This window comes from Sarcophilus harrisii, chromosome 2, assembly GCF_902635505.1.
Source record: "Sarcophilus harrisii chromosome 2, mSarHar1.11, whole genome shotgun sequence".
Lineage (NCBI taxonomy): Eukaryota > Metazoa > Chordata > Mammalia > Dasyuromorphia > Dasyuridae > Sarcophilus > Sarcophilus harrisii.
This window is the reverse complement of record NC_045427.1, coordinates 197,268,628-197,293,953: the sequence shown is the minus strand read 5'-3', so window position 1 is coordinate 197,293,953 and position 25,326 is coordinate 197,268,628. Positions and strand designations below refer to the sequence as shown.

At 33.8% G+C, this 25,326-nt stretch overlaps 1 protein-coding gene across 1 annotated transcript in view; it reads left to right on the top strand.

The window, feature by feature from the left end:
- Positions 1-24,931, top strand: part of SRD5A2 (steroid 5 alpha-reductase 2) — a 79,230-nt gene extending 54,299 nt beyond the window's left edge. Inside the window, exons 4-7 of the mRNA XM_003757827.3 lie at positions 6,490-6,653; positions 10,019-10,120; positions 21,571-21,721; positions 24,768-24,931. Of these exons, the coding sequence (XP_003757875.2) occupies positions 6,490-6,653; positions 10,019-10,120; positions 21,571-21,721; positions 24,768-24,834 (484 nt within the window). The 3' untranslated portion in view covers positions 24,835-24,931. The remainder of the gene's footprint in view (positions 1-6,489; positions 6,654-10,018; positions 10,121-21,570; positions 21,722-24,767) is intronic.
- Positions 24,932-25,326: the final 395 nt, after the last annotated feature.

Here is a 25,326-nt window from a genome sequence, read left to right as displayed (position 1 = left end):
AAAATCTAGCTCCAAATTGGATCTTCTTGCTTACACGGGACAATCAATCTCCTGTTTCCTTGCCTTTGAACAGGATGTCCTTTATGCCTGGAATACTCCTCACCTTTGCTTATAAGGATTTCTGGCTTAACTTTTTAGGAGGAACAAGATGAAAGGAGAGAGAGAAAAGAATAGTGATTGTAAAAAGAATTTTGAAGCAAGTTTCTCTGATAAAGCCTTATTTCTCAAACATATAGAGGACTGAGTCACATTTATAAAAAATAAGAGCCATATCAAATCATGCATGTCCTCTGACTTAATAACATCACTACTACATATGAATCCCAGAAGAGATTTTTTTTACCTACATGCACAAAAAAATATTCATAAGAGTTCTTTTCACAAGGCAAAGAATTGGAAATTGAGGAGATGCCTATCAACTAGGGAATGGCTGAATAAATTGTGGTCTGTGATTATGATGAAATTATTGTTCTATGGGAAATGATAAGTAGGATGCTCTCAGACCAGACCTCTGTGAACTCAAGTCAGGTGAAATATACTGTGTACAAAGTACAAGCAACGTTGTAGGATGATCATTTGTGAATGACTTTTCTCAGCATACAATGATTCACAACTACTCTGAAGGAGATGTGATAAAAAAAAATCCTATTCACACCTAGAGAAAGAATTGATTGTATCTGAATACAGATCGAAGCAAAATCAATCTCTCTCTCTCTCTCTCTCTCTCTCTCTCTCTCTCTCTCTCTCTCTCTCTCTCTCTCTACTTTATTTTTCTTGAGGGTTTTCTTTTCTTGGGTGGTGCTTTGCATAGCTTCACATATGCTTTCTTAATGGGGAGTGGGGGGGAAAGGGAAAGAATCTGCAAATCAAAGTTTTAAAAACAAATGTAAAAAATTGTTTTAAATGTAACTGGGGAAAAATAAAATATTAAATAATTTTTAAAAAAGGAATCACTGATTTCCTTCCCAGTTTATCATGAGGTTCTTCTTGTTATCCCTTTCTACAATCCCTACTGCTAGGAATTACCCATTCGTTGACTTTGTATTTATTTTCTGTTTTTGTATCTACCCTGGCAAAATGTAAGTTCACTGAGAGCAAATAGCCCCTGCCTACGTAATGCTGGAGAAACTGAGGCAAGATAGAGGTTAGAGAGTATTTAATATTTTATTTGAAAGGGAGAGATTTATTGGGACCAATGGATCCATGGTTTGGTCCCAGGGCTGAATGAGACTATTGTCTCCAAGAATCCAGCAAACAATGTGAGTTCTCAATGACATATATAGATGTGGCTCAGACACAGGGGGTAGACTGAGGCAGGGGCGGAGTCAGGGAGCTGAGAGCGGGAACAGGATTCTGACAGGGTGGGGTGAGCCACTGGAGATGGGGATGACATAATGGGGGGAGGCACCCCAGAGATGGGGAGAGGCATCTTGATAAGATGGTATCTGATATTCTGATAGCTTGGGATGGGGAGACGCATTCTAATATTCTACAGTATAAGATCTTTTATCCTTATCAAATATTTTGATTAAGAGGGAGGGGTGATTTTGCAGGATTGAGTGGAACAATTATAAACTAAGGCAGAACAATTAGGGAAACAGAGGCAGGACAATTTAGGGAAACTGAGTCAGGACAATAAAAGAGAACTGTGGCATAATACCTATTTCATTTTTATCTTTATATTTCCAATGCTTAGCCTATAGTAAGTGCTTAATGAATAATTGTTGAGAAGTGTTTTTTGATCTTCACAGCAAACTTGTGAGATTAAATACTTCTTTTGTCTCCATTTTATGGATAAGGAAACTGAAACTCAGAAAAGTTAAGTGGCTTTCCTAGGGTCTCACATTTAATGAGTGTCTGAAGTATGGTTTGAATCCAGAACTTCAGGACTCTTTAAGCCAGTATTCTATTTGCTATGTCATGCAGATTCTCTATCTTTCTGGGATATCTGAGAAATAAGGAAATTGAACCATGTAAATTTTTAGATAATTTTCCAGATATAACACCTGAAAGTGTTCTTTTCCTCAACTTTTCCTAAGGAATTTTGTTTTGGATCAATGATACTATCATGCTTTCTCCTTTTTGGAGTATCACTGGTTTATAGCCCCCAGTCTTCCCAATAAAATATAATTTCTTTGCAGGCAAGATCTGTAACTTATTTTATCTGTATAACTCTTTGTGTGTGACAAGTACTTTTTGTACATATAATAGTAAATATTGTTAAATTTATATGATGGACCTCCTAATTCATTATTTAAAAAAACGTTTTATCCTTAGAATTAATTCTGTGGCTATATATATGCTACAAAGAGTCCTCAAACTAACTTAAGTAGGTTAAAAGAACCATAACACAATCTAGGAATTTTTTTCTCTTTTATAATAAAGAAACGATGGTGAAATTTACAAAAGGTTTTACTTTTCTATCTACTTGTTCCTGTTGTCCTTGATTCTTTTCTCCTGCCACTATAGCAATTTGTTTAGCAAGTTGTATTATTGATATCTTTTATCCCCCTGGGCACAGGTTGGGGTAGAATCAAGATCAGGTCCAGGCAAGATCATTGCCTGGACAGGATAATTGGTATAGATTTGTTGTCCTGGTAGAAGTCATAGAAACTCTGAGAATCTGTCTCTTATTCTTTGTTCTCCAGACTAATCTCAGGTTCCAGAATAGAACTATCTCACCCCCAATTTAAGGCTATCTCTCCCCCTTAGAGTGCTAGAGATACCCCTGTTGTATATAACTATCCAATGTCATCTAATGTCATCTGCCAGTATGCTTCCCTAAAAGATTAACAATTTAGTTTTTTAGATTTAGATAATCTTAAAGTAGCTTTTAGAAAGAATATTTACTAAGATGGGGCAACTACGTGGCAAAGAAGATAGATCACTGGGCTTGGAATCAGTAAGACTCAACTTTATGAGTTCAAATCTAGTATTAGACATACTCCAGTCTTATTAACTGTGTGACCCTGAACAAATCATTTAACTCTATTTGCCTTAGTTTCCTCATCTGTAAAATGAGCTGGAGAAGGAAATGGCAAATCACTCCATTATCTTTGCTAAGAAAGTTCTGTCCCAAAGGGCTCATGAAGAGTCTGTTCATAACTGAGCAATAACAAAAATTTACTAAAATATTAGTCAGAATAGTTGCTTTAAAATAGGAGTTGGCAAACTCTAATCCATGGGTCAAACTTAGCCCATTTCCTGTTTTTGTAAGAATGGTTAAGCAATTCTTAGTTTGAGAATTATAAAAAACAAATAAAGGTCTGGATTTGACCTTTGGTATGTAAATTGCCAGTCCCTAATAGAAAATATCATCCGAAAAGTCTGTAATACATTCTCTCACAAATTCATAAAGAATTCATGAGAAAGTTGGCTTCTGTTTAGAAATGACAAGGGTTAAAGGAGTTACATAGCTCATGGTCACTTTAAGACCTTTTCTATTTTATTGAATAAAATTTATTCCCCTCAATCATGGTGAACATGTCTCTGTCCTTGGCTCTTTTTTTTAAAAGAAGCTTTTTATTTTTAAAGTACATGTAAAGCTAGTTTTCAACAGTCACTCTTTTTATTTTATTTTTTATTTATTGAAGTTTTTTATTTTTCAAAACATATGCATAGGTAATTTTTCAACACTGACCCTTGCAAAACTTTCTGTCCCAAATTTTCCCTCCTTCTTCCCACCCCTTCCCCTGGAGGACAGGTAGTCCAATACATGTTAACTATGTTAAAATATATGTTAAATCCAATATATGTATACATATTTATACAGTTATCTTGCTGCACAAGAAAAACCGGATCTAGGAAAAAAACCTGAAAAAGAAAACAAAATGCAAGTAAACATCAACAGAAAGCATGAAAATGCTATGTTGTGATCCACCCTCAGTTCCCACATGTCTCTCTCTGAGTGTAGATGGCTCTTTTCATCACTGAACAATTGGAACTGGTTTGAATCACCTCATTGTTGAAGAAAGCCACGTCCATCAGAATTGATCATCGTATAGTCTTGTTCCTGTGTATAATGATCTCCTGGTTCTGCTCACTCAGCATTAATTCATGTAAGTCTCTCCAGGCTTTTCAGAAATCATCCTCCTGATCATTTCTTACAGAACAATAATATTCCATAATATTCATATACCACAATTTATTCAACCATTCTCCAATAGATGGCATCCATTCAGTTTCCAGTTTCTAACCACTACAAAGAGGGCTGCCACAAACATTCGTGCACATACAGGTTCCTTTCCCTTCTTTAAGATCTCTTTGGGATACAATCCCAGTATAAACACTGCTGGATCAAAGGGTATGCACAGTTTGATAACTTTTTGAGCATAATTCCAGATTGCTCTCCAGAATGGTTGGATCCATTCACAACTCCACCAACAATGCATCAGTGTCCCAGTTTTCCTACATTCCCTCCAACATTTGTCATTATCTTCTCCTGTCATCTTAATATGAGAGGTGTGTAGTGGTATCTCAGAATTGTCTTAATTTGCATTTCTCTGGTCAATAGTGATTTGAAGCACCTTTTCATATTTGTCCTTGGCTTTTGACGAATACACTACCTCTAGCTGTTTTCATCGCAGGAGGAGGATGGTGGGATATTAAACAAAAAATGGGAAATTCAACACTCTCTGGATGCTTCAAAGTTTGCAAAGTCTTCCTCTGGACAAAGGGATGGTGGCAGAAGGATATCCAAGCTGAGGCTAGAAGCCAAGAGCTCTTTTTTTCCCCCAAAGCAGTTCTCAAGTACTTCTAAGGCAGTCTCAGGACTTTAATGAAACATTGTTTCCTTGTTTGTTTTGAAACTACTTGCTAGACCTCCCTGATTCCAGCCAACTTTATGCTTTTATGTAAGACCCAGAGGATGTGAGAAAATCTCTTAGCCAATTAGAACATAACTGTCTGGCTTTATCCATTGGTCTTTAACACTTTTCCTACATATTCTTGAGTCTCCATTTGGGATAGAAATAATTTCAAAGAATTACATTTTCTCATCACACATTTTGTCTCAGGAAAGTACTTTGTCAGATCTATAAAACAATATGAAATATGAAGTTTTGAAATTGTGTGAGATCTAAAAGTGTGCAATTTATGAGTTACTGGTATTTTTCTACATTTTGTAAAAAAAGTTATTTTATTTTTGTCTTTATCTTGATCATTTTATTGATCTTTATTTATACCACTTTCATTTCTCAATATACTTCTCTCCTTCTTTGCTTCCACTTAAGGAGCCATCTTTTATAGTAAAAAATAATAAAAGAAATATTATTTTAAGATGTTTAGTAAAACTAATCAATCTGTCAATGTGTGTTCCACATCTATAGTCTCAAACAGAACATTCTACTGTCTCTTTTTTGGAGTCAAGCTTGGTCATCATTATGCTTGTGTTTCTATTTTTGTTGTTGTTCTTTCTATTTGTATTGCTGTAGTCACTGTGTTGATTGTTTTCCTGATTGTCATTACTTCACTTTGTATTACCCCCTACAGGGAGTTCTAGGCTTCTTTATTCATTCTTATTAACTATTTCCTGTAAAATAGTAATAATTTTCTATTATGTTCTTATACTATTGCTTGTTTAGCTAGTCCCTCAGTCAGTGGGCATCTGTTTTATTTTCAATTCTTTATTATTACAAGCAGTACTGTTACCGATATTTTGGTAGAGAAGGACCTTTCTTTTAACTTTTGATCTCTTTAGGGTTTTTGTCTATGCAGGATCTCTGGGTCAAAAGCTATGATGTTGTAGAATACAACAATTAGAATAATACCAATCTCTCTCCCTCTCCATTTATTCATAGCTCCACCTAAAGGAAACTAGTGTGCCATTTAGAAAAGACTCTTTATAAGAGGGGAAGTGATATAAGTGAGTTAAATTAAATAAATATTTAAAAGTACTTATTAATTGTAATACACTGTGCTAATCTTCAGAGAAGATATAAAAATCTCTCTCAAGTAGGTTATAATCTAGAAGACCCATACACAGATCTTCATACTATAAATTACAATATAATAAATACATGAAAATCATAAAATTTTAAGAGAGCAGATAATGATAGCTTACATTTAGATAACATTTTATGACTTGATAGGGACAACTAGATGGTTCAATGGATAGAATGCTAAGCCTAGAATCAGGAAAATTTGAATTCAAATCCAGTCTTAGATACTGTCTGTGTGACCCTGGGCAAGTCACTTAACTCTACTTCAGTTTTTCCTTAGCTGTAATATTAGATGGAAAAGGAAATGGCAAACCACCCCAGTATTTTTGCCAAGAAAACCACAAATGGGTCATAAAGAGTTGGAAGAACTGGTATGGCTCAACAACAGTGCTTGAAAACCTTCTCACTTACCATTTTACTTAATGGAGAGATTATCTCTGTATATGAAGGTTTCATATAGAAAGTGGCAATTGAAACTTTATCTGATTGCTTTGACTTTTTTATTTGTTTTTTAAACATGTTTTTGTTTTTCTTTTTAAATTTTCTCTAGAACATTCATTTACAGCCTTCTCACCAGAGGAAGTCCTTTTCCACTCAAACTACTTTTTCCAGGCCTTATTTTCTGTACCGTGAATGGCTTCCTTCAAGGACACTATTTAATTTACTGTGCTGAATACCCTGATGAATGGTTCACTGATGTCCGGTTTACTTCAGGTAATTACTAACTTTACTTCAATTCCCCTTTGTAATTCATTATTTGTCACATACTTCTTCCTGATCATGGCCACCATGCACCAATAATCCATTCACTTCCAAGTTCCCCTGCTTTTTTAGTTCTTTGAAGACTGTGATGATCCATAACTTGTAGCCATTAAAATGCAAAAGAAATAGTCTGTTAAAAAGATGGACTTTTTTTCTGGTAGAAGTTGGAGGTTGGAAACAGAATTTTGCCAGTTCCCCAAACTGATTCAGCTGCTCTTCTCTTTCTATTCAATTATGTGCCCAAGCTGTGATTCATTTGCAGTATCTGTCTAAAATATCCATGTATAGATACATAATAGCCTCAGATGGGGCTATATAGACAAATATTGAGATCTATCTATATGATAGATAACTACATTTATATTATATGGATAACTATCTTTATATTATAGCTATATTTGTATAGAAATTATATAGAAATATTATAGATATATTGTATATTATATATAATATTTGTATATTATATTTGTGCCCTCCCTCTCAGCATATTCACTCACCATGCTAAACTTTGGCAGAAACTAAAGTATGCCACTAGCATGCCTATTGCCATGAACTTTATGATGCCTACTCATTGTATATTTGTATACAATTTGTATAGAATACAAATATTGTATAGAAATATTATAGATATAAGGAGTTATTTATATCTGCTATAAATATCAATATCCATGTTATAGATTCTCTCTATATATTATCTACATTTTATCTTACAGATATGTATCTATATCTATATTTAAAATAACACTATAAAATACTATTACTTCTTGAGATATTGATACCTATATAGCTTTAGATAGCTATCTCCCCATATTTTATTTTAATAATCATATTTCTACAGATATATCTTTATAACTATATTTTTATATTATATATATTATATGTAGTATATATAGAAACTATATATAGTTTATATAACTATATAAAAATAGAGTTATACATATAAAACTATATATAAGGATATCGTTATAGAGATAGCTCTAAATATATCATTTCTATATAATATATTATATAATATACACAAAAATATGTATATACACATACAAATATACACATAAATATGTGTAAACATACATATACACACATACATATATAATAACAAGTACTCTGGTCTGGTTTCTATGAGCCATGGTTGCAATGCTAGTATGTTTTGAACATACCTCTAGTTCCCTCTCAGCAGTGAATCAAAAAAGCCTCTCTTCATTACTTAGTAAGTAGGTTGGAACTAGTTACAAAATATCTACATATACTCTAAAATCTTTCCAATGTACTTCTATTACACTGTCATCATGTAGACTCAGAAGTAATTGCCTCAGACTCTCATGTGGAGAATTCCATCAGCCGCATTCATTGCCTACTTGTAAGGACTGAACTTGTTATCCATGTTCTCTATCTCTGTCTCTGAATGGGTCTCTGTCGCTGTCTCTCTCCTCTCTCTCTCTTCTGTTTCTCTTCTCTCTCTTCTATCTCTCTTCTCTCTCGCTCCTTTCTCTCTCTTTTCTCTTCTTTCTCTCTTCTCTCTTTTTGTTTCTTTTCTCTCTCTTCTGTCTCTCTTGTCTTTCTCTTTCTCTCTTCTGTCTCTCTCTCATTTCTTGTTTCTTTTATTTTCCTCCTTCTTCCTGCTTTCTTTCCTTTCTTTTCTTTTTTGTTTCTCTACCTATCTAGCTACACCTCCATTTGTATACATAAACCAAGTAGATAATGAATGCCATTTGGAGTTGGAGATCTCACCTATCAGAATATACACATATACATATAAGTTAGGGCATAAATGTATATATATATATATATATATATATATATATATATATGTGTGTGTGTGTGTGTGTGTGTGTGTGTATGTGTATGTATACATAAAAATATCTACATATCTTTACATCTATATATAAAGAGATATGTACATATCTATGTACTAATGGCAGTATATATGCTAATGGATGCTTTCTATAGATTTGCCCATTGAACTTCATATCAGTATTGGTATGTAATATTCTTCATCCACTTGATTTCAAATGAGAAAAAAGAAGATGGTTGATCATAAGGCAAGAATGAGGCATAATATATGTATAGCCTATGTATTTCATTGATATTTTTATGATGTCAAGAGAAAGTGAGCTAAAGCAGTGATCCACTTATCCCCATGGATAAGCTGCAACTACAGCTGCATTTAGACAATTATCACATAGGATTGGCAGGTACTGAATTGAACACACACATTGATGAGATCACAGGTCCATTTAAATAAGAGAGTTACCATCTAAATCTCTGAGAAATCTGTTCATATTGGAAGTTATATTAAAGTCTGGCTCAAATATCACTTCACACTTATTGGAGCAAGGATTTGTAGGCATCATGAAGTTCATGGCGGTAGGCATAATAGTGGTATACTTTAGTTTCTGGCAAAGTTTAGCAGAGTGGGTGAATATGATGAGAGGGAGGGCACAAACTATTATTGTCTGATAGATACTAGGAATTGGATAAAAATATTGTTTTGAGGATTGTCTGAAAATCATGGCATTGTAATTTAGATATGGAAATGGCTTTGAGAGAATTTTATCCAAGTTCTTCATGTCACAGATTTAGATGACTGCCCTGAGGTCACAAAGGTGACCTGATTCTTACCCCAATACAACTTAGGATCATGGAGTTATATTTTTAAAGATAGAAAGAGTCTTACAAGTTTATCTAGTTCAATCTCACCATTTTATAGATGATTAATTGAGACCTATACCTATGGAACAACTTGCCCAGTGTCATATAGGGGAGATTTGAAAACGTCTTCTGACATTATTTGTGGTGAAGACTGGAAGGAAATGCAGATGATTCTCTACCTTTTCAAATCTCTTTCCATTCTTCTGTTTACTGACATGCAATGGTATACCAGTATTGTGAGTGTATGTAGATTTGGTTGTTTTTGTTAAACTGTCTCACAGCCTGATGAAGCTTTCCCTTATATTAGCAGAGTGAGGGTTATTAGAAGAAGTGAAGTTGAAAATGTTTGTGGTTTGTAGTGTCAGCTCAAGGAGGCTCATCCCTACTTTGGCATTTCCCAAACTAACCTGTTTTCCAAAATATTTTAAACTTATATTGGTATAGCTGATACTCCCATAGGAGATATTTGTAATATCTCCTGATATCACTGAACAGGACTACTGAACTTGCTGTAGCAAGTAGCCCTGACTTGCTGTACTCTGGGTTGGATTCTGGCTATGGAGACCAACCAGTATTTAAATATTTTTCTGTAATTATTTAATGTACACAAGTGTAACGATCAGGACAGCTTAAATTTCACCTATCTACTATTTATTATTTTTGTCTAGGTATCTTTTTATTTTTCTTGGGAATGACAATCAATATTCACAGTGATTATTTACTACGCCACCTCAGAAAGCCTGGAGAAACCTCCTATAAGATTCCACAAGGTAAAAATGATCATTTTTTCCTGTCCTTATTCTTGTGTTTTTTGAGAGTCACATATTAATTAATTAATTGGTTAATTATCAGCAAGTTAGTTGTTCAACAAGCATCTATTAAGTGTCTTAATCTGGGAGGGGAAGACCTCAGAGTTTCCGACCAAAGCAGAAATAATGACTGCTATTTAATTCAAAATGAGTCAATTAGATCTAAACTATGACCAAATGGAGCTTGGACTATGACCTATTTAGAATCAGATTGGTTTTGGTTTAAGGCCTGGTCCTTAAGAAAGTAATCTAACCAGTAAATATCAAGATATCTTGGGAAGGTTTAAAAGGTGCCAAAGAGGGAAAAAATGTTTTTAAGTGCATCTGTAGGTAAGGGTATGATACCCTATGTGGACAGAGGAAGGAAGGAAGGAAGGAAGGAAGGAAGGAAAGAAAGAAGGAAGGAAGGAAGGAAGGAAGGAGGGAGCCAGAAAGGAAGGAAGGAAGGACGGAAGGAAAGAAAGGAAAGGAAAAAGAAAAAAGAGAAGAAGGAAGGAAGAAAAGAGAACAGATAGGAGTAAAAATAAAATGGAGAGAAATACACAGTTAGGAAGTATAATTGTGAATGTGAATGGGATGAATTCTCTCATAAAACAGAAGTGGATAGCAGAGTGGATCAAAAAACAGAATCTTACATGTAGTTTGCAAGAAACACACTCGAAGCAAAGGGACATATACAAAGTAAAGGCAAAGGGCTGAAGCAATATTTATTATACTTCAACTGAAGTAAAAAAAAAAAAGGAGGGATAACAATCTTTAACTCAGACAAAGAAAAAGCAAAACTAAACCTAATTAAATAAGATAAGGAAGGAAACTACATTTTGCTAAAAGTTACCATAGACAATGAAGCAATATTAATACTAAATAGATAGGGACCAAGTAACATAGCACCTAAATTCTTACAGGAGAATATACGTCAGTTACAGGAAGAAATAGAAAAACAATACTGGGGTGGGAGGAGAGGACCTCAGCTTTCTTCTCTTAGAATTCAACAAATCCAACCAAAAAATAAACAAGAAAGAAATGAAACAATTTGCCCAATTATATGCCAATAAATCTAACAATCTGAGTGAAATCAACTATTTACAAAAATATAAATTGCCTAGATTAATTGAACAGGAAATAGAAAACCTCAATAATTCCATCTTGGAAAAAGAAATTGAAGAAACTATTAATTCCTTAGAAAAAAAAGACCCCAGGGCCATATGGGTTCATGAGTGAATTCTACCAAATATTTAAAAAACAATTAATTTCTGTACTATATAAACTATTTGAAAAAATTGGAAAAGAAGTAGCCCTACCAAACTACTTTTATGAAACAAATATGGTATTGATACCTAAACCAGAAAGATCTAAAACATAAAAAAATTATAAGCCAATTTCACTAATAAATATTGATGCAAAAATTTTGAACAAAATTACTTTGTTAATGCAAGGTAATTACAGCAAAAATGTAGGTTTGGTTCAATATTAGAAAAATATCAAAATAACTGACCATAGCAATAAGAAAACCAACAGAAATTATATAACTATCTCAATAGATACTGAAAAAGCTTTTGACAAAATATAGTATTCATTCCTATTAAAAACACTAGAGAATATAAGAATAAAGAGAGCATTTCTCAAAATTAAGGCATATCTATCTAAACCATAGCAAGCAGTTTCTATAATGGGGATAAACTAGAAACCTTCTCAATAAGATCAGGGGTGAAGCAAGAATGCTCATTATCACCACTATTATTCATTATAGTACTAGAAATGTTAGCTTTGCAATAGAAGAAAAAAGAAACCAAAGGAAGAAGAATAGATAAAGAGAAAATAAAATTATCACTATTTTCAGATATGATCATATATTTAGAGAACCATAGAACATCAACTAAAATAGTACTTGAAATTATTAACAACTTTAGCAAAGTTGCAGGATATAAGATAAACCCACATAAATCATAAGCATTTCTTTAGAAGACCAACAAAGCCAAGTAGCAAGAGATAGAGAAATTCCATTTAATTCTAATTTGCCAATAAAGATGACAATAGTACCTAAACTAATCTATTTATTTAGTGCTATACCAATCAAACTCTCAAGAAACAATTTATTCACCTAGAAAAAATAACAACAAAATTCATCTGGAAGAACAAAAGATAAAGAATTTCAAGGGAATTAATGAAAAAAAAAGCAAATGAAGGTGGCCTAGCTGTCCCAGATCTAAAACTATATTATAAAGCAGCAGTCATGAAAACCATTTGTTACTGGCTAAGAAACAGAGTAGTTGATCAGTGGAAGAGGTTAGTTTCACAGGACAAAATAGTCAATGACTGTAGTAATCTAGTATTTGACAAACCCCAAGACCCCAGTTTCGGGGATAAGAATTCACTATCTGACAAAAACTGCTGGGAAAATTGTAAACTTGTATGGCAGAAACTAGGAACTGATCCATACCTAACACCATATGCCAAGATAAGGTTGAAATGGGTTTATGATCTAGACATTAAGAATGATATTATAAACAAATTAAAAGAACATAATAAGATGGTTTACCTTTCAGATTTGTGGAGGAGGAAGGAATTTGTGGCCAAAGAACTAGAGAGATCATTATTGATTACAAAATAGATCAATTTGATTATATTAAGTTAAAAAGTTTTTGTACAAACAAAACTAATGCTGACAAGATTAGAAGGGAAGCAATAAACTGAGAAAACATTTTTACATTCAAAAGTTCTGATAAAGGCCTCATTTCTAAAATATATAGAAGATTGGCTCAAATTTATGAGAATTCAAGCCATTCTCCAATTAATAAATGGTCAAAGGATATGAACAGACAATTTTAAGATGAAGAAATTGAAACTATTTCTAGTCATATGAAAAGGTGCTCTAAATCACTTATTGATCAGAGAAATGAAAATTAAACAACTCTGAGATACCACTGCACACCTCTCAGATTGGCTAAGATGACAGGAAAAGAGAATGATGATTGTTGGAGGGATGTGGGAAAACTAGGACACTAATACATTGTTGGTGGAGTTGTAAACAGAGCAATTTAGAACTATGTTCAGAAAGTTATCAAACTGTGCATATCCTTTGATCCAGTGTTTCTACTGGCCTTATATTCCAAAAAGATCTTAAAGGAGGGAAAGAGATCCACATGTGCAAAAATATTTGTGGCAGCCCTTTTTGTAGTGGCAAGAAACTAGAAACTGAATTGATGTCCATCAATTGGAGAATAGCTAAATAAATTATTTTATATGAATCAATAGATTCATATCTATGAATATTATGGAATATTATTGTTCTGTAAGAAATGATCAACAGGATGATTTCAGAGAGGCTTGGAGAGACTTACATGAACTGATGCTAAGTGAAATGAACAGAACCAGGAGATCATTATACCCAGCAACAAGACTATGATCAATTCTGATGGACATAACTCTCTTCAACAATGAGTTGATTCAAACCAGTTCCAATTGTTCAGGGATGAAGAAAACCATCTACACCCAGAGAGAGGCCTGTGGGAACTGAGTGTGGACCACAACATAGCATTTTCATGCTTTCTGTTGATGTTTACTTGCAGTTTGTTTTCCTTCTCAGGTTTTTTTTCTTTCTAGATCTGATTTTTCTTTCTTTTTAAAATTATTATAGCTTTTTATTAAAAAAGCTTACACTTGGGTAATTTCTTTCAACATTGACCCTTGTAAAACCTTCTGTTCCAAATTTTTCCCTCCTTCTCCCCATCCCCTCCCCAAGATGGCAGGTAGTCCAATACATGTTAAACATGTTAAAATATATGTCAAATCCAATGTATATATACATATGTTTACAGTTATCTTGATGCACAAGAAAGATTGGATCTATAACTATATAAGTATACAAAACTAATGCAACCACTATTAGAAGGAAAGCAGAAAGCTGGGAAAAAAATCTTTATACCAAGTGTCTCTGATAAAGACCTCATTTCTAAAATATAGAGAGAATTGAATCAACTTTATAAGAATATGCCATTCCTCAACTGATAAATGGTCAAAGGATATAAACTAGCAGTTTTCCAATGAAGATGAATGCTATTTATGGGCATATGAAAAAGTGATCTAAATCACTTTTGATTAGAGAAATACATATTAAAACAAATCTGAGATACCACATTATACCTATCAGATAGGCCCATGTGACAAAAAAGAAAAGTGATAAATGTTGTAGAGGATATGAGAAAATTGGGATACTGATGCATTGTTGGTAGAGTTATGAACTATGCCCAGAGGCAAAACTTGCAAATCCTTTGACCTATCAATACATTGGAAGGTCTGTATCCCAAAGAAATCATAAAAAAAGGAAAAGGACCTATCAGTGCAAAAATATTTATAGCAGTTTTTTTAGGGTAGTAAAATATTAAAAATTGAGGGGATGTCCATTATTTGGGGAATGGTTGAATAAGTTATGGCATGTGAATGTAATGGAATACTATTGTGCAATTAAAAATGATGCACAGGTGTATGTTGGAAAAACCTGGAAAGATCTGGATGAACTGAAATAAGAAGAAATGAGTAGAACCAGGAAAACATTGTATATAATATTATTATATAATGATCAACTATGATTGACCCAGCTCTTCTCAGCAACATAAAGATCCAAGACAAGGTCAAAGAAGTCAGAAAGGAAAATGATGTATCCATAACCAGTTAAAGAATTGATGGACCGGGCAACTATAGTTGAATAGAGCACCAGCCCTGAAGTCAAGAAGACCTGAGTTCAAAGGTGACCTCAGACACTTACCTTAACACTTCCTAGCTGTGTGACCCTGGGCAAGTCACTTAGCCCCAATTGCTTCTGGAGAGAGAGAGAGAGAAAGAGAGAGAGAGAGAGAGAGAGAGAGAGAGAGAGAGAGAGAGAGAGAGAGAAAAGAGAGAGAGCGAGAAGAGAGAGAGAGAGAGAGAGAGAGAGAGAGAGAGAGAGAAAAGAGAGAGAGCGAAAGAATTGATGGACTCTGACTACAGACTAAAGTCTGTACTTTTATACTTACTATACTCTTTCTCATGGTTTTTCTCTCCTTGGATCTCTTTCTTCTTTTGCAACTGTGATTAATAAGAAGATATATTTTATATGATAGCATATGTATAAACTAGATAAAACTGCATATCTTCAGAAGAAGGAAAGAGAGAGAAAGAAATTTGGAACTTAAAATCTTGTAAAAATGAATTCTTAAAATTTTCTTGTGTATGTGAGGGAAAATACTATTATTTAGGCTTTAATAAAAAAAAAGAATATAGAAAAAGAGATTAACTGAATATGCATTATAAAAAACTAGAAAAATAAATGAACAAACCCAAAATAAGTACAAAAGACGATATTAAAATTAGAATAGAAATAGATAAATAGGAAATAAAAAAATAAAAATGACAAATAAAACTTAAAAAAAAAACCATGCAGCCTCACACACTTATTAGCTGTGTGATCCCAGACACATCACTTACCCCTATTTGCCTTAGTTCCTCATCTGTAAAATGAGCAAGACAAGGAAATAGCAAACCACTTATATATCTTTGCCAAAAAAAATCCCAAATAGGATCAGAAAGAGTCAGATCAATTGAAATATGAAGTCACCAGGCCTCAGTTCCTTATGTGTAAAATGAAGAAAATAGCATCAACTTCCTAATTAGGATGTTGTAAGAATTGAATGAGATATTGCATGTAAAGTGCTTTGGAATAATGAACCAATTAACATGAATTTAGTTAACTACAATGTATTAGGTGCTGGGAATATAAAGACAAAAAATGAAACAATCCTTACTTTAGGGAGTTTATGTTATATTGAGGGAAGACAATGTATACATATTTAAGAAGAGGCATGAGACCTAGGATTTCATTGGTAAAGGTACTACTTAAGTGAGGAAATCCCTTCTACCTATGCAAGTTGGCATCTTTTCTGTTTCTTAAAATTTTAATTATTTGCCTAGGTCATTAAGAGGATTTTTTCAGGGTTACATGACCAGCATGTAACAAAGGTAGGCCCTGATCCTCCTAGTTCTCTCTATCCATTAAACGTTACTGTATCTCATATTAGTTATTGTGATTATACCCAAAGACCCCTTAGTACATTAAAACTGGATTGTAGGAGGAGAGAATCTTAGTTACACAATATCCTCTTAATTCTCCTAGTCTTACTCTGCTCCTTCTCATCATTGCCTTATTTCATCAGATCCAAAACATTCTTCTATATCTGAAAGTCTATTACTATTTCCTTATCATGTTCTAACTTATTTTATATTTATTTATATCCATATCTCCTATGACACTTTTGAACACCTTGAAGGCCAGGACTATCTTAGTCATCTTTGTCTTCCCTTATAATTCCAACTCAATGCCTAGCATGGTGAGTAGTACATAATAGATGCTTAATAAACATTTGTTGAAAAAGTTAATTAATTAGCATATTATATCATATATTACAATAAACTTAAATTGATTAAATTTAAATATTAAAGACATTTGAAAAAAATAAGATTAAGAAGAAAACAAAATTAAGCACAGTTCACAGCAATGAGTAGGGAGAGAATTCTTTTATTTTTATAAAAATATAATTATAAAACAATGTTTATAAAAATAAATGGAGAGACTTGGCAAAGATGGCAAAATGAAAGGTTTCAGATTAATGCATCTTCCACTATAACAAGAATTCTTAGGATCCATATCCTCTATCCTCTTCCCCCATTTCTTTTTTTTTATAGCTTTTTATTTACAAGATATATGCATGGGTAATTTTTCAGCATTGACAATTGCAAAACCTTTTGCAATTTTTTTGTTACAACTTTTCCCCTCCTCCCCACCCTCTCCCCCAGATGTCAGGTTGACCAATACATGTTAAATATGTTAAAGTATAAATTAAATACAATATATGTATACATGTCCAAACAGTTATTTTGCTATGCAAAAAGAATCGGACTTTGAAATAGTATACAATTAGCCTGTGAAGGAAATAAAAAATGCAGGTGGACAAAAATAGAGAGATCAAGAGTTCTATGTAGTGGTTCATAGTCACCTCCCAGAGTTCTTCCGCTGGGTGTAGCTGGTTCAGTTCATTACTGCTCTATTGGAACTGATTTGGTTCATTTCATTGTTGAAGAGGGCCATGTCCATCAGAATTGATCATCATATAGTATTGTTATTGAAGTATAGAATGATCTCCTGGTCCTGCTCATTTCACTCAGCATCAGTTTGATGAGGGGTAGAGATGATTATCAAAGATAAATTAGTCAATTTCTATCACACGAAATTGAAAAGCCTTTTTCCTCACATACAAAATCAATGGATAAAGGTCTAAAATCCATGATACCCAGGGACAAACAGAAACATTCAAAACCTAGTCATTCCCCAATTTATACATGGCCAAAGGATTTAAACAAATGTTTCTCAAAAGAAAAATAGCAGACTGTTAATAGCTATATGAAAGATTGTTCCAAATCAGTAGTAATGAAAGATTCAAATCAAAATAAATCTGAGATTTTACCTCACTTCCAGAACATTGACAAAAATGACAAAAGATGATAAATTATTTTGAAATAGTTGTAGAAAGGCAGATGCTCTGATATGATATTGGTGGAGTTAAAAATCTATTTAATGATTCTAGAAGGCAATTTGGAATTGTGCTAAAAAAAATGACTAAAATATCCTTACCGTTTGACTCAAAAAATCTACTGATAGGTGTGTGTGTGTGTGTGTGTGTGTGTGTGTATTCATACACATATACACATACATATATATTATGTATACACACACACAAAGTCAAAGATAGGGAAAAAAGTTTCATATACACCAAAATATTTATAGCAATAGTTTTTAGTAGGACAAGTAAAAAAAATACACCCTCAGGAAACAAAATAAATGCCTAGGATCTGAGGAATAGCTAAATACAACATGGCACATGAATGTAATAGATTATGATTTTGCTATAAAAAATGAAGACTATGAAAAAGTGAGAGCAACATAGGAAGAATTACATGGGCAACAATGGACATCTGGGCCGCACAAGGAATAGAATACTAGCCGTGGTGTCACAAAGATAATAGAAAAATAGCAGAGTTGTTGTGAGAATCAAAGATTGTTATCACTGTAAAATGCTTAGCATAGAGCCTGGCAAAGAATTAGCATTATATGCATATTAGCTCTTATTATGATTAGCTAAATGAATTGATGCAGAATAAAGTAGGCAGAATCAGGAAAAAAAAAACAATATACCCAAGGACCACAAGAGTATAAATGAAAATAGCAAAATGAAACCAAAAGGTATCATCTCAAACCTGTTCTCAAATAAAGATGACACATTGTACTTCCCTCTCTCTATCCAGAGACAGGGGACTATGGATATAAAATACTACATGTATTGTCAGACTATGTTGAAAATAACAACCTTTAATCCTTACAACAATCCCATGAGGTAGTTGCTACTATAATCTTAATTTTGTAGATCCTAGACTTCCTAGGATCACATAACTAGTATGGATCTAAAACTGGATTTGCAGAGATGGAAACTATAGGACCTGTTAATTAATTGAATATGAAATTTGAGAGAGAGTCAAAGACAAGGAAAAAAACCCCAGAAAAATCTATAAATGGATAGATTCCAAAAGGTGGTATTTATCATTAGAGGAGAATTTGAACACAAGTGTCCTTTATCATCATTCCAGAAAGAAAAGTCTGTTTGGGGTACAACTTTCCAGTCTTGGACCCAGCAGAAAACTTGTGTGTAGGCTACTCTGAGTTTAAATTGTTAGTTGATTTTTAGTTTCAGCTGGAATTCAAGCATATTTCCACATTATACTTTGATAACAGGAATATAGTAAGTCTTCTTCCAAGAGAAAACCAAACATTTAAAATCAATAGAAGCATAATTACTGTAGAGGGAGGGTAAAGTCATTTTTTTACATTAAACTTTCATAGATCAAATTTTCTTCCAGCAGGGCACTATAAATGTCAAAATAGTACGAATGATGTTTTGACTTTTCATGTTGAAATTTATTTTCATAACTTGAATGTCTTGTATTTTAATAACTATATGACTAGCTGGGCTGCTATTTTGTAATGGATTTCTTTGAAGGTTTTGAGTCTTCATGGGAGAGAAAGGAATAGGAGAGGAGGTCTGAAATAATTTTGTAGGACAGCACTGGAGTCACAGAATAGTCGGTCTTAGGATCAGAAGACCTGAGTCCAGGACTGACTTCAGGCAAAGTCCAGCTTTATAACCATGGTCAAGTTATCTTATCAGCCTGAATTTCCCATGTATCTCAGTTTCCCTTGAAATGGGGATAATAATGCTTGTATCCTGTACTTTTCTGGTTAATGGGTAAAGTATTTAACACATTGTGAAATACTGTGAAAACTCTTTTGCAGCTTAGCTTTATTGTACTTATAAATTAGGTTATCAAAGAGACATCTTCATCACAGTCCTGCAGAAAATTAATGATAGAGAGGGAAATTAAAGCAGGACAGAATAAACTCCACAAAGGAGGCAGGAAAGTTCTCATAATGCCAAGCTATTAGACAAAATTTTCTAGGGTATCAGGCTAATGCTGCTTCTTTCTTTTCTATGTCTCTCAAAGAATATATTACTCCATGGAAAAAATCCATATCTAAACCTATATTTATACCCACAGTTATATTTATCTTAACTGTTATCTAGAATCATCTATATTTTCAGATTAGAATACATATACATTTTTATGTATACATGTTTTCATATCATATATGCATCTATTTATATAGTATATTTATTAATGCACTTTTGAAAATGCTATTGCTACTTCCCAATAATAGCCCTATCTCCTTAGAGCCCTTCCTTGTAGCAAAGTATCAAGCAAACCAAACCAAAACATTGATATTATCTGGCAGTGAAGGCCTTGTTCTACACCTGTAGTCCATCACTTCTCTGAGGAGAGGAGGGAATTATGTTTCATTCTCAGGGACCTGGAATTAAAATAGGCTTTCCTATTGAACAGAGTTCTGATGCCTTTCGTTGTTGTTTTCATTTATATTGTATTAGTCATTGTGTTTATTGTTTTCTTAGTTCAAGCAAGTATTTCCATTTTTCCTGAATAATAAATAATAGCTAACATTAAAGTAGCTCTTTGAGGTTTGCAAACTAGTTTATATACATTAACTTAATTGAGAAAATGAATACTTTATATTTGTTATTTTTTATAGTGTAGGTATATTCAAATACATAGATTACTATCACAATTTGTCCAATTCTTTCCCAATGAATGACCACCCACTTTGTTTATATTTTTTGTTTGTTTTAGCAAATTTTTTACTTTGAGTAATTTTGATTATATGGATCCTTTACTTCTAACATTGTATGCATGTCTCTCTGTGTGTATATCTGCTTTTGTGTCTCTGTTTGTGTCTATGTGTATGTGTGTACATGCACACGCTTCATTGGGAAAAGGTTAAGTTATCCTTTGATATAGAATGATTTTGAATAAAGTCCAGATCAATTTCCATGGACACTAATCTACAGTTCTATGCATGATTAACAAAAATCATAAAAATTGTTGGAGGCAGAAGGAGTAGATGGCAGAAACAAAAACATCAATATATTAAGGATCTGTGATTTCATAGCTTTGTTACACCCTAGACAAGCTCAGCAAGATTAATTGGCTAGTTCATTATCATACAGCCTGGTGTTAGAGGAAGTTTTCAACCCAGGTTTAACTAACTCCAAATTCAGCATCTGCTTTGGACTACTGCCTTTTTCTCAGACTGAGAAAGGAGAGAAATAATAAGTTTTGTTCAATAATTGTGTACAATTATGATTCTTATTCTGCCTTTAGGCAGACTGAAATAGAGGTAGCTTGGTGGCCTGATGGATGATCTAAATTTGAATCTCCTCAGACATTTACTAACTGGGCAAGTCACTTATTCTTTGCCTCAGTTTTCTGAAATGTAAAATGGGAGTAATAACAGCACCTACTTTCCAGAGTTGTTTTGAGGATCAAATGAGAAAATATTAGTAAAGCACCTGGCTTTAGTAGGTATTATCTAAATGGTTATTCTCTTTTTTTTGGGAAGGGACTGATGGTTTGAAGTAGACTCCTTATCTTCAGCCAGAACTAGGTCTTAGAACAATTAAAGGTGGGATTTATTTTTGGTAAAAATATGATCTCTGGGGATTAAAAAAAGCTTGGCCTCTGCTAGATTTTAGGTTCAAAAGTGCTCCTTAAAGAGTAGAAATCAGAGAAGAGATGTGGACTTCAAAGAAAAGGGTCCTAGCCAAACACTGATGCATGGATTTCTATACAGGACTCAGCTTAAACCTATGTTAAGCATATAAGTGTATATTTGAAGCAGGGTGGGGTGGGGAGGGAAGATACTAATTAGAGTGGTAACTCATTATGCTGACTTGAATGTTTGCATCTTCTAAATGTAGGAGGACTGTTCACTTACATATCTGGAGCCAACTACTTTGGTGAAATAGTGGAATGGATTGGCTATGCCATGGCAACCTGGTCATTACCAGGTTTGGCCTTTGCCTTTTTCTCACTATGTTTTCTTGGAAAACGAGCTCGTGAGCATCACAGGTAAACCCCAGGAGAAGAGGTTTTCTTTTATACAACTTCCCCTCTCCCCTCTCCCCCCCCCCAAATGTACTTATTTAATTTTCGAAGGTCACTATTTGGTTTGATTTAGGACAAAGAGAGGAAATTTTGGCTTTCTAGGTTTTTCTTATTTCTTTGAATATATGGATAACAAAGATTTGGATCAGTATGATAAAGCTCTATCTTTTTGAGGTGAGGTTAAATCCACATGGACAATGGGGTGGCTCAGGGGATAGAGCACTAGCCCTAGAATCAGGAAGAGTTCCTATCTTGCCTCAGGCACTTACTAGCTGTGTGAGACTGAGGAAGTCACTTAATCTTGTTTGTCTCATTTCTTCATCTATAAAATGAATTGCAGAAAGAAATGGCAAATCATTCCCAACTCTTTTCCAAAGAAAACTCCAAATGGAGTCCCAAAGAGTTGGACATAACTCAATAACAAAATTATCCTAAACCAAATGGTTTTGAATCCAAGCTTTCCTTGATCAAATATTTGTTCAAAGTGCTACTAGGTGTGTTGGACAGGTAACAGTCTCACTGGACTCTGGAACATATATGAATTAATGTGTTTAGTTCTAAGTGTCACAACTTAGAAAAGCTCTTCTGAAGCTGAAGGATAACCAGGATGTGAAGGGTTTTGAGTTTATGCCGTCTGAGCACTGGCTGAAAAAAAAAATGGAAATGTTTAGTGAGGAAAAAACTTTAGTGGTTCATAATCTTTGACTTCAAGATTTTGAAGAATATCATGGAAAAAGGAATAGAATTGTTTTATTTGGACCTAATAGGTAGAATCAGCAGCAACAGATAGAAGGATTAGGTATGGACTGGACTAAGTTATTTCTTCATATATGAGTTGAGTTGGAAGACCTTTGAAGCCCTTTCTAGCTCTCAGATTCTGTAGTTGTGTTTTGTTGCACTTAAGGGTGATTTCAATGAATGAAAAAGCATTTGTTAAGCGGTTAATTTATTCCAAAAACCATGCTGAGCACTGGGAATACAAGCAAGGAAGACAGTTCTTGCTCTTACTAAGAGGCTTACCTTCTAGTAGGAGAAAATGACACAGAGAGTGGAATGGTGGGCAGAGAAGAATATTCTAGACAGGGAAAGTCATAGGATGACTATCAGAATCATAGAACAAGTGATTGACAAACACATTCTTATGGAAAATGGTAGTATTAATCTCAGAGCTAGAGTTAGAAACAGGGGTGGTGGTTGGTAGGTTAGTACATGAACTTGGTGATATGACAGAGAACTAGCTAAAAAGTGGTGTTGAAGGTCTGAGAGCAGGCCTAATCAGATGAGTATGCATCAATAGGAGTTCAAGGTCACAGGGGTGAGACCTTCAGTTCTGGATGGAGGTAAAAGGTAGAGAGTGATCAGTATGGCAGGGAGATATGTGATTTCATCTTTATGACTACGACTAGGAAGTATCAAAGAAGATCTGAGATTTTTAGTCAGACTATTCATTAGTACCTTGTGGAAAGAATAGGTATGATTCCTGGAGTCATATATCATTGTGTGTGTGTGTGTGTGTGTGTGTGTGTGTGTGTGTGTAGTCTGTCTATCTTGTGGCTAATGAAATTTATCTAAATCTTATAGAATAATAAGATAATTAAAGCTGAAAGGGACCTTAGATTTTTAATATAAACTTCATTTTCTAGATGAGAAAAGTGTAGCTCTGAAAGGCTGAATGATTTGTTCAGGTAATGTGTAGTACTGGGATTTGAACCTACTTGTTTTGACTTTTAAACTAACAAGTGTTAGTGGAGTAGAGGTTAAAGAATCAAGTTATAGAGTAAAAGTTATAAAAGTAGGTGTATTTAAAAATACAGAGGAAAAATCCACTGTTAAGTATAGTGAGACTTTGCTTAATATTCTAGACATAGAATATCAGTCTTCCTCGCAGGTCCCCTTATGGAATGGAGATGACATTGAGCTCTCAAAAAAACTATGGAAATGAAAATAAACTGTGGCAGGTTCCACCAATCTGGAGACTCTTCAAGTATAGGTCCAATGATAATATTTCTTTTATTTGAAGCTCAATTTCATTAATTTCAAAAATTTCAGCACCAGAAGATGTTTTGTCTTAAATTGTAGCAACTAATGACAAATGTGTATTAAAACAGAGAGGGGACTGTTATCTGAATTGAGGGAGGGGGTAGTCATAAAGATGAAATCACATATCTCTGAAATGAAATCTTTGGAAGTAGTTCCCCAACCATGTCCCCACTTCCAGAACACTAACCATGACCTATTAAGGCTTTATGGGTTTTGTTTAGTACTTTGATTCCTGTTCAGATTCAGATATCTCAAAGAGGTAAGTTATTAGTTATTTGGTTAGAGTGTGGAAAAAGTTTGAGATGTGTTTTTTGTTGATTTTAAATGCTGTAAGAAGGAGAAAACAAAGTTATTGTTGTCTGAGAGAAATAGAAAGGAAAGAATGAGGAGAAGATGCCCAGGTTTAATTTTCATAAATTTTATGATAATATCTTTGCCATAACGGGCCATGATTATCTCTATTGACTACCTGACCTAGAACAAACTGACAATTTTTTTGTAGATATCAACTCTTCTCTTTGGTTTGGCTTGGTTTATAAGAAGTAGCCATATGGTCAAGAGTCAGAGTGTAGTACAACAAAGCAGAAGATAAGGGCCTAAATAATCCTAGTAGATGCTGTGATAGTAGAGCTTGAGGCTCAGCCTCATCCAATCCAACCTTCTCATTTTATAGATGAGAAGACTGAAATTTAGAGACACAAAATGATTTCTCCAGAGACATATAGTCAGTGAAAATGGCAGAGCCTAGATTCAAATCCAGGTCTTTTGATTCCAAATCCAGTGCTCTGGTCCTCTATAGCATATTATTTTGTGACAGTTAATTATGGAATGACTCCTGAATAAAAGAGAGTGCCTTAATTATGTCTTTTACTCTCCCTTTTGCATGAGGGAGAAGAATATCAGCATCCTTTATTCATTTCTTGCCTATCACTTGCCCAAAGTACTAATTTATGTTTCTTCTTTCATCTAGGTTCTATCTCAAGAAGTTTCAGGACTACCCTAAGTCTCGGAAAGCCATCATTCCTTTCATATTTTAAAATCACAAATGACAGACAAAAACAGAACATTTTAAAGCTGCTGAACTTGATAACTGAGTTCCCCTATAAATAATAAAGTTAATGATGATGATGAAAATACCCTTTATTTTTAGCTTTTAAATTTGCAAAGTGCTTTACAAGTATCATCTTGTTTGATCCTCATAAAAACCCTATAAGGTAGGTACTATTATTATTATTTTATGGATGAATTAATTGAAACTGAGAGAGGTTAAGTAAAATTTGGTGTTTAGGAAGAGTTTACAACTTAGATCTTCATAACTCTATGTCTAGCACTAGTCACTGTGTCATAGCTGAGGTAGATGATGGCTTGAATTCACCAAGCTTAACCTCTTAGTCTACTGAGTTGAGGCCTGATTATGTCTGAGAGGTGTATCTTTCCATCTTGCAGCTGAACTCAACATCTAACATTAATACTACTATCTTCTCTCAAAGCCTGAATGATTTTCCTTCCTAAATGGCATTTCTTTATAG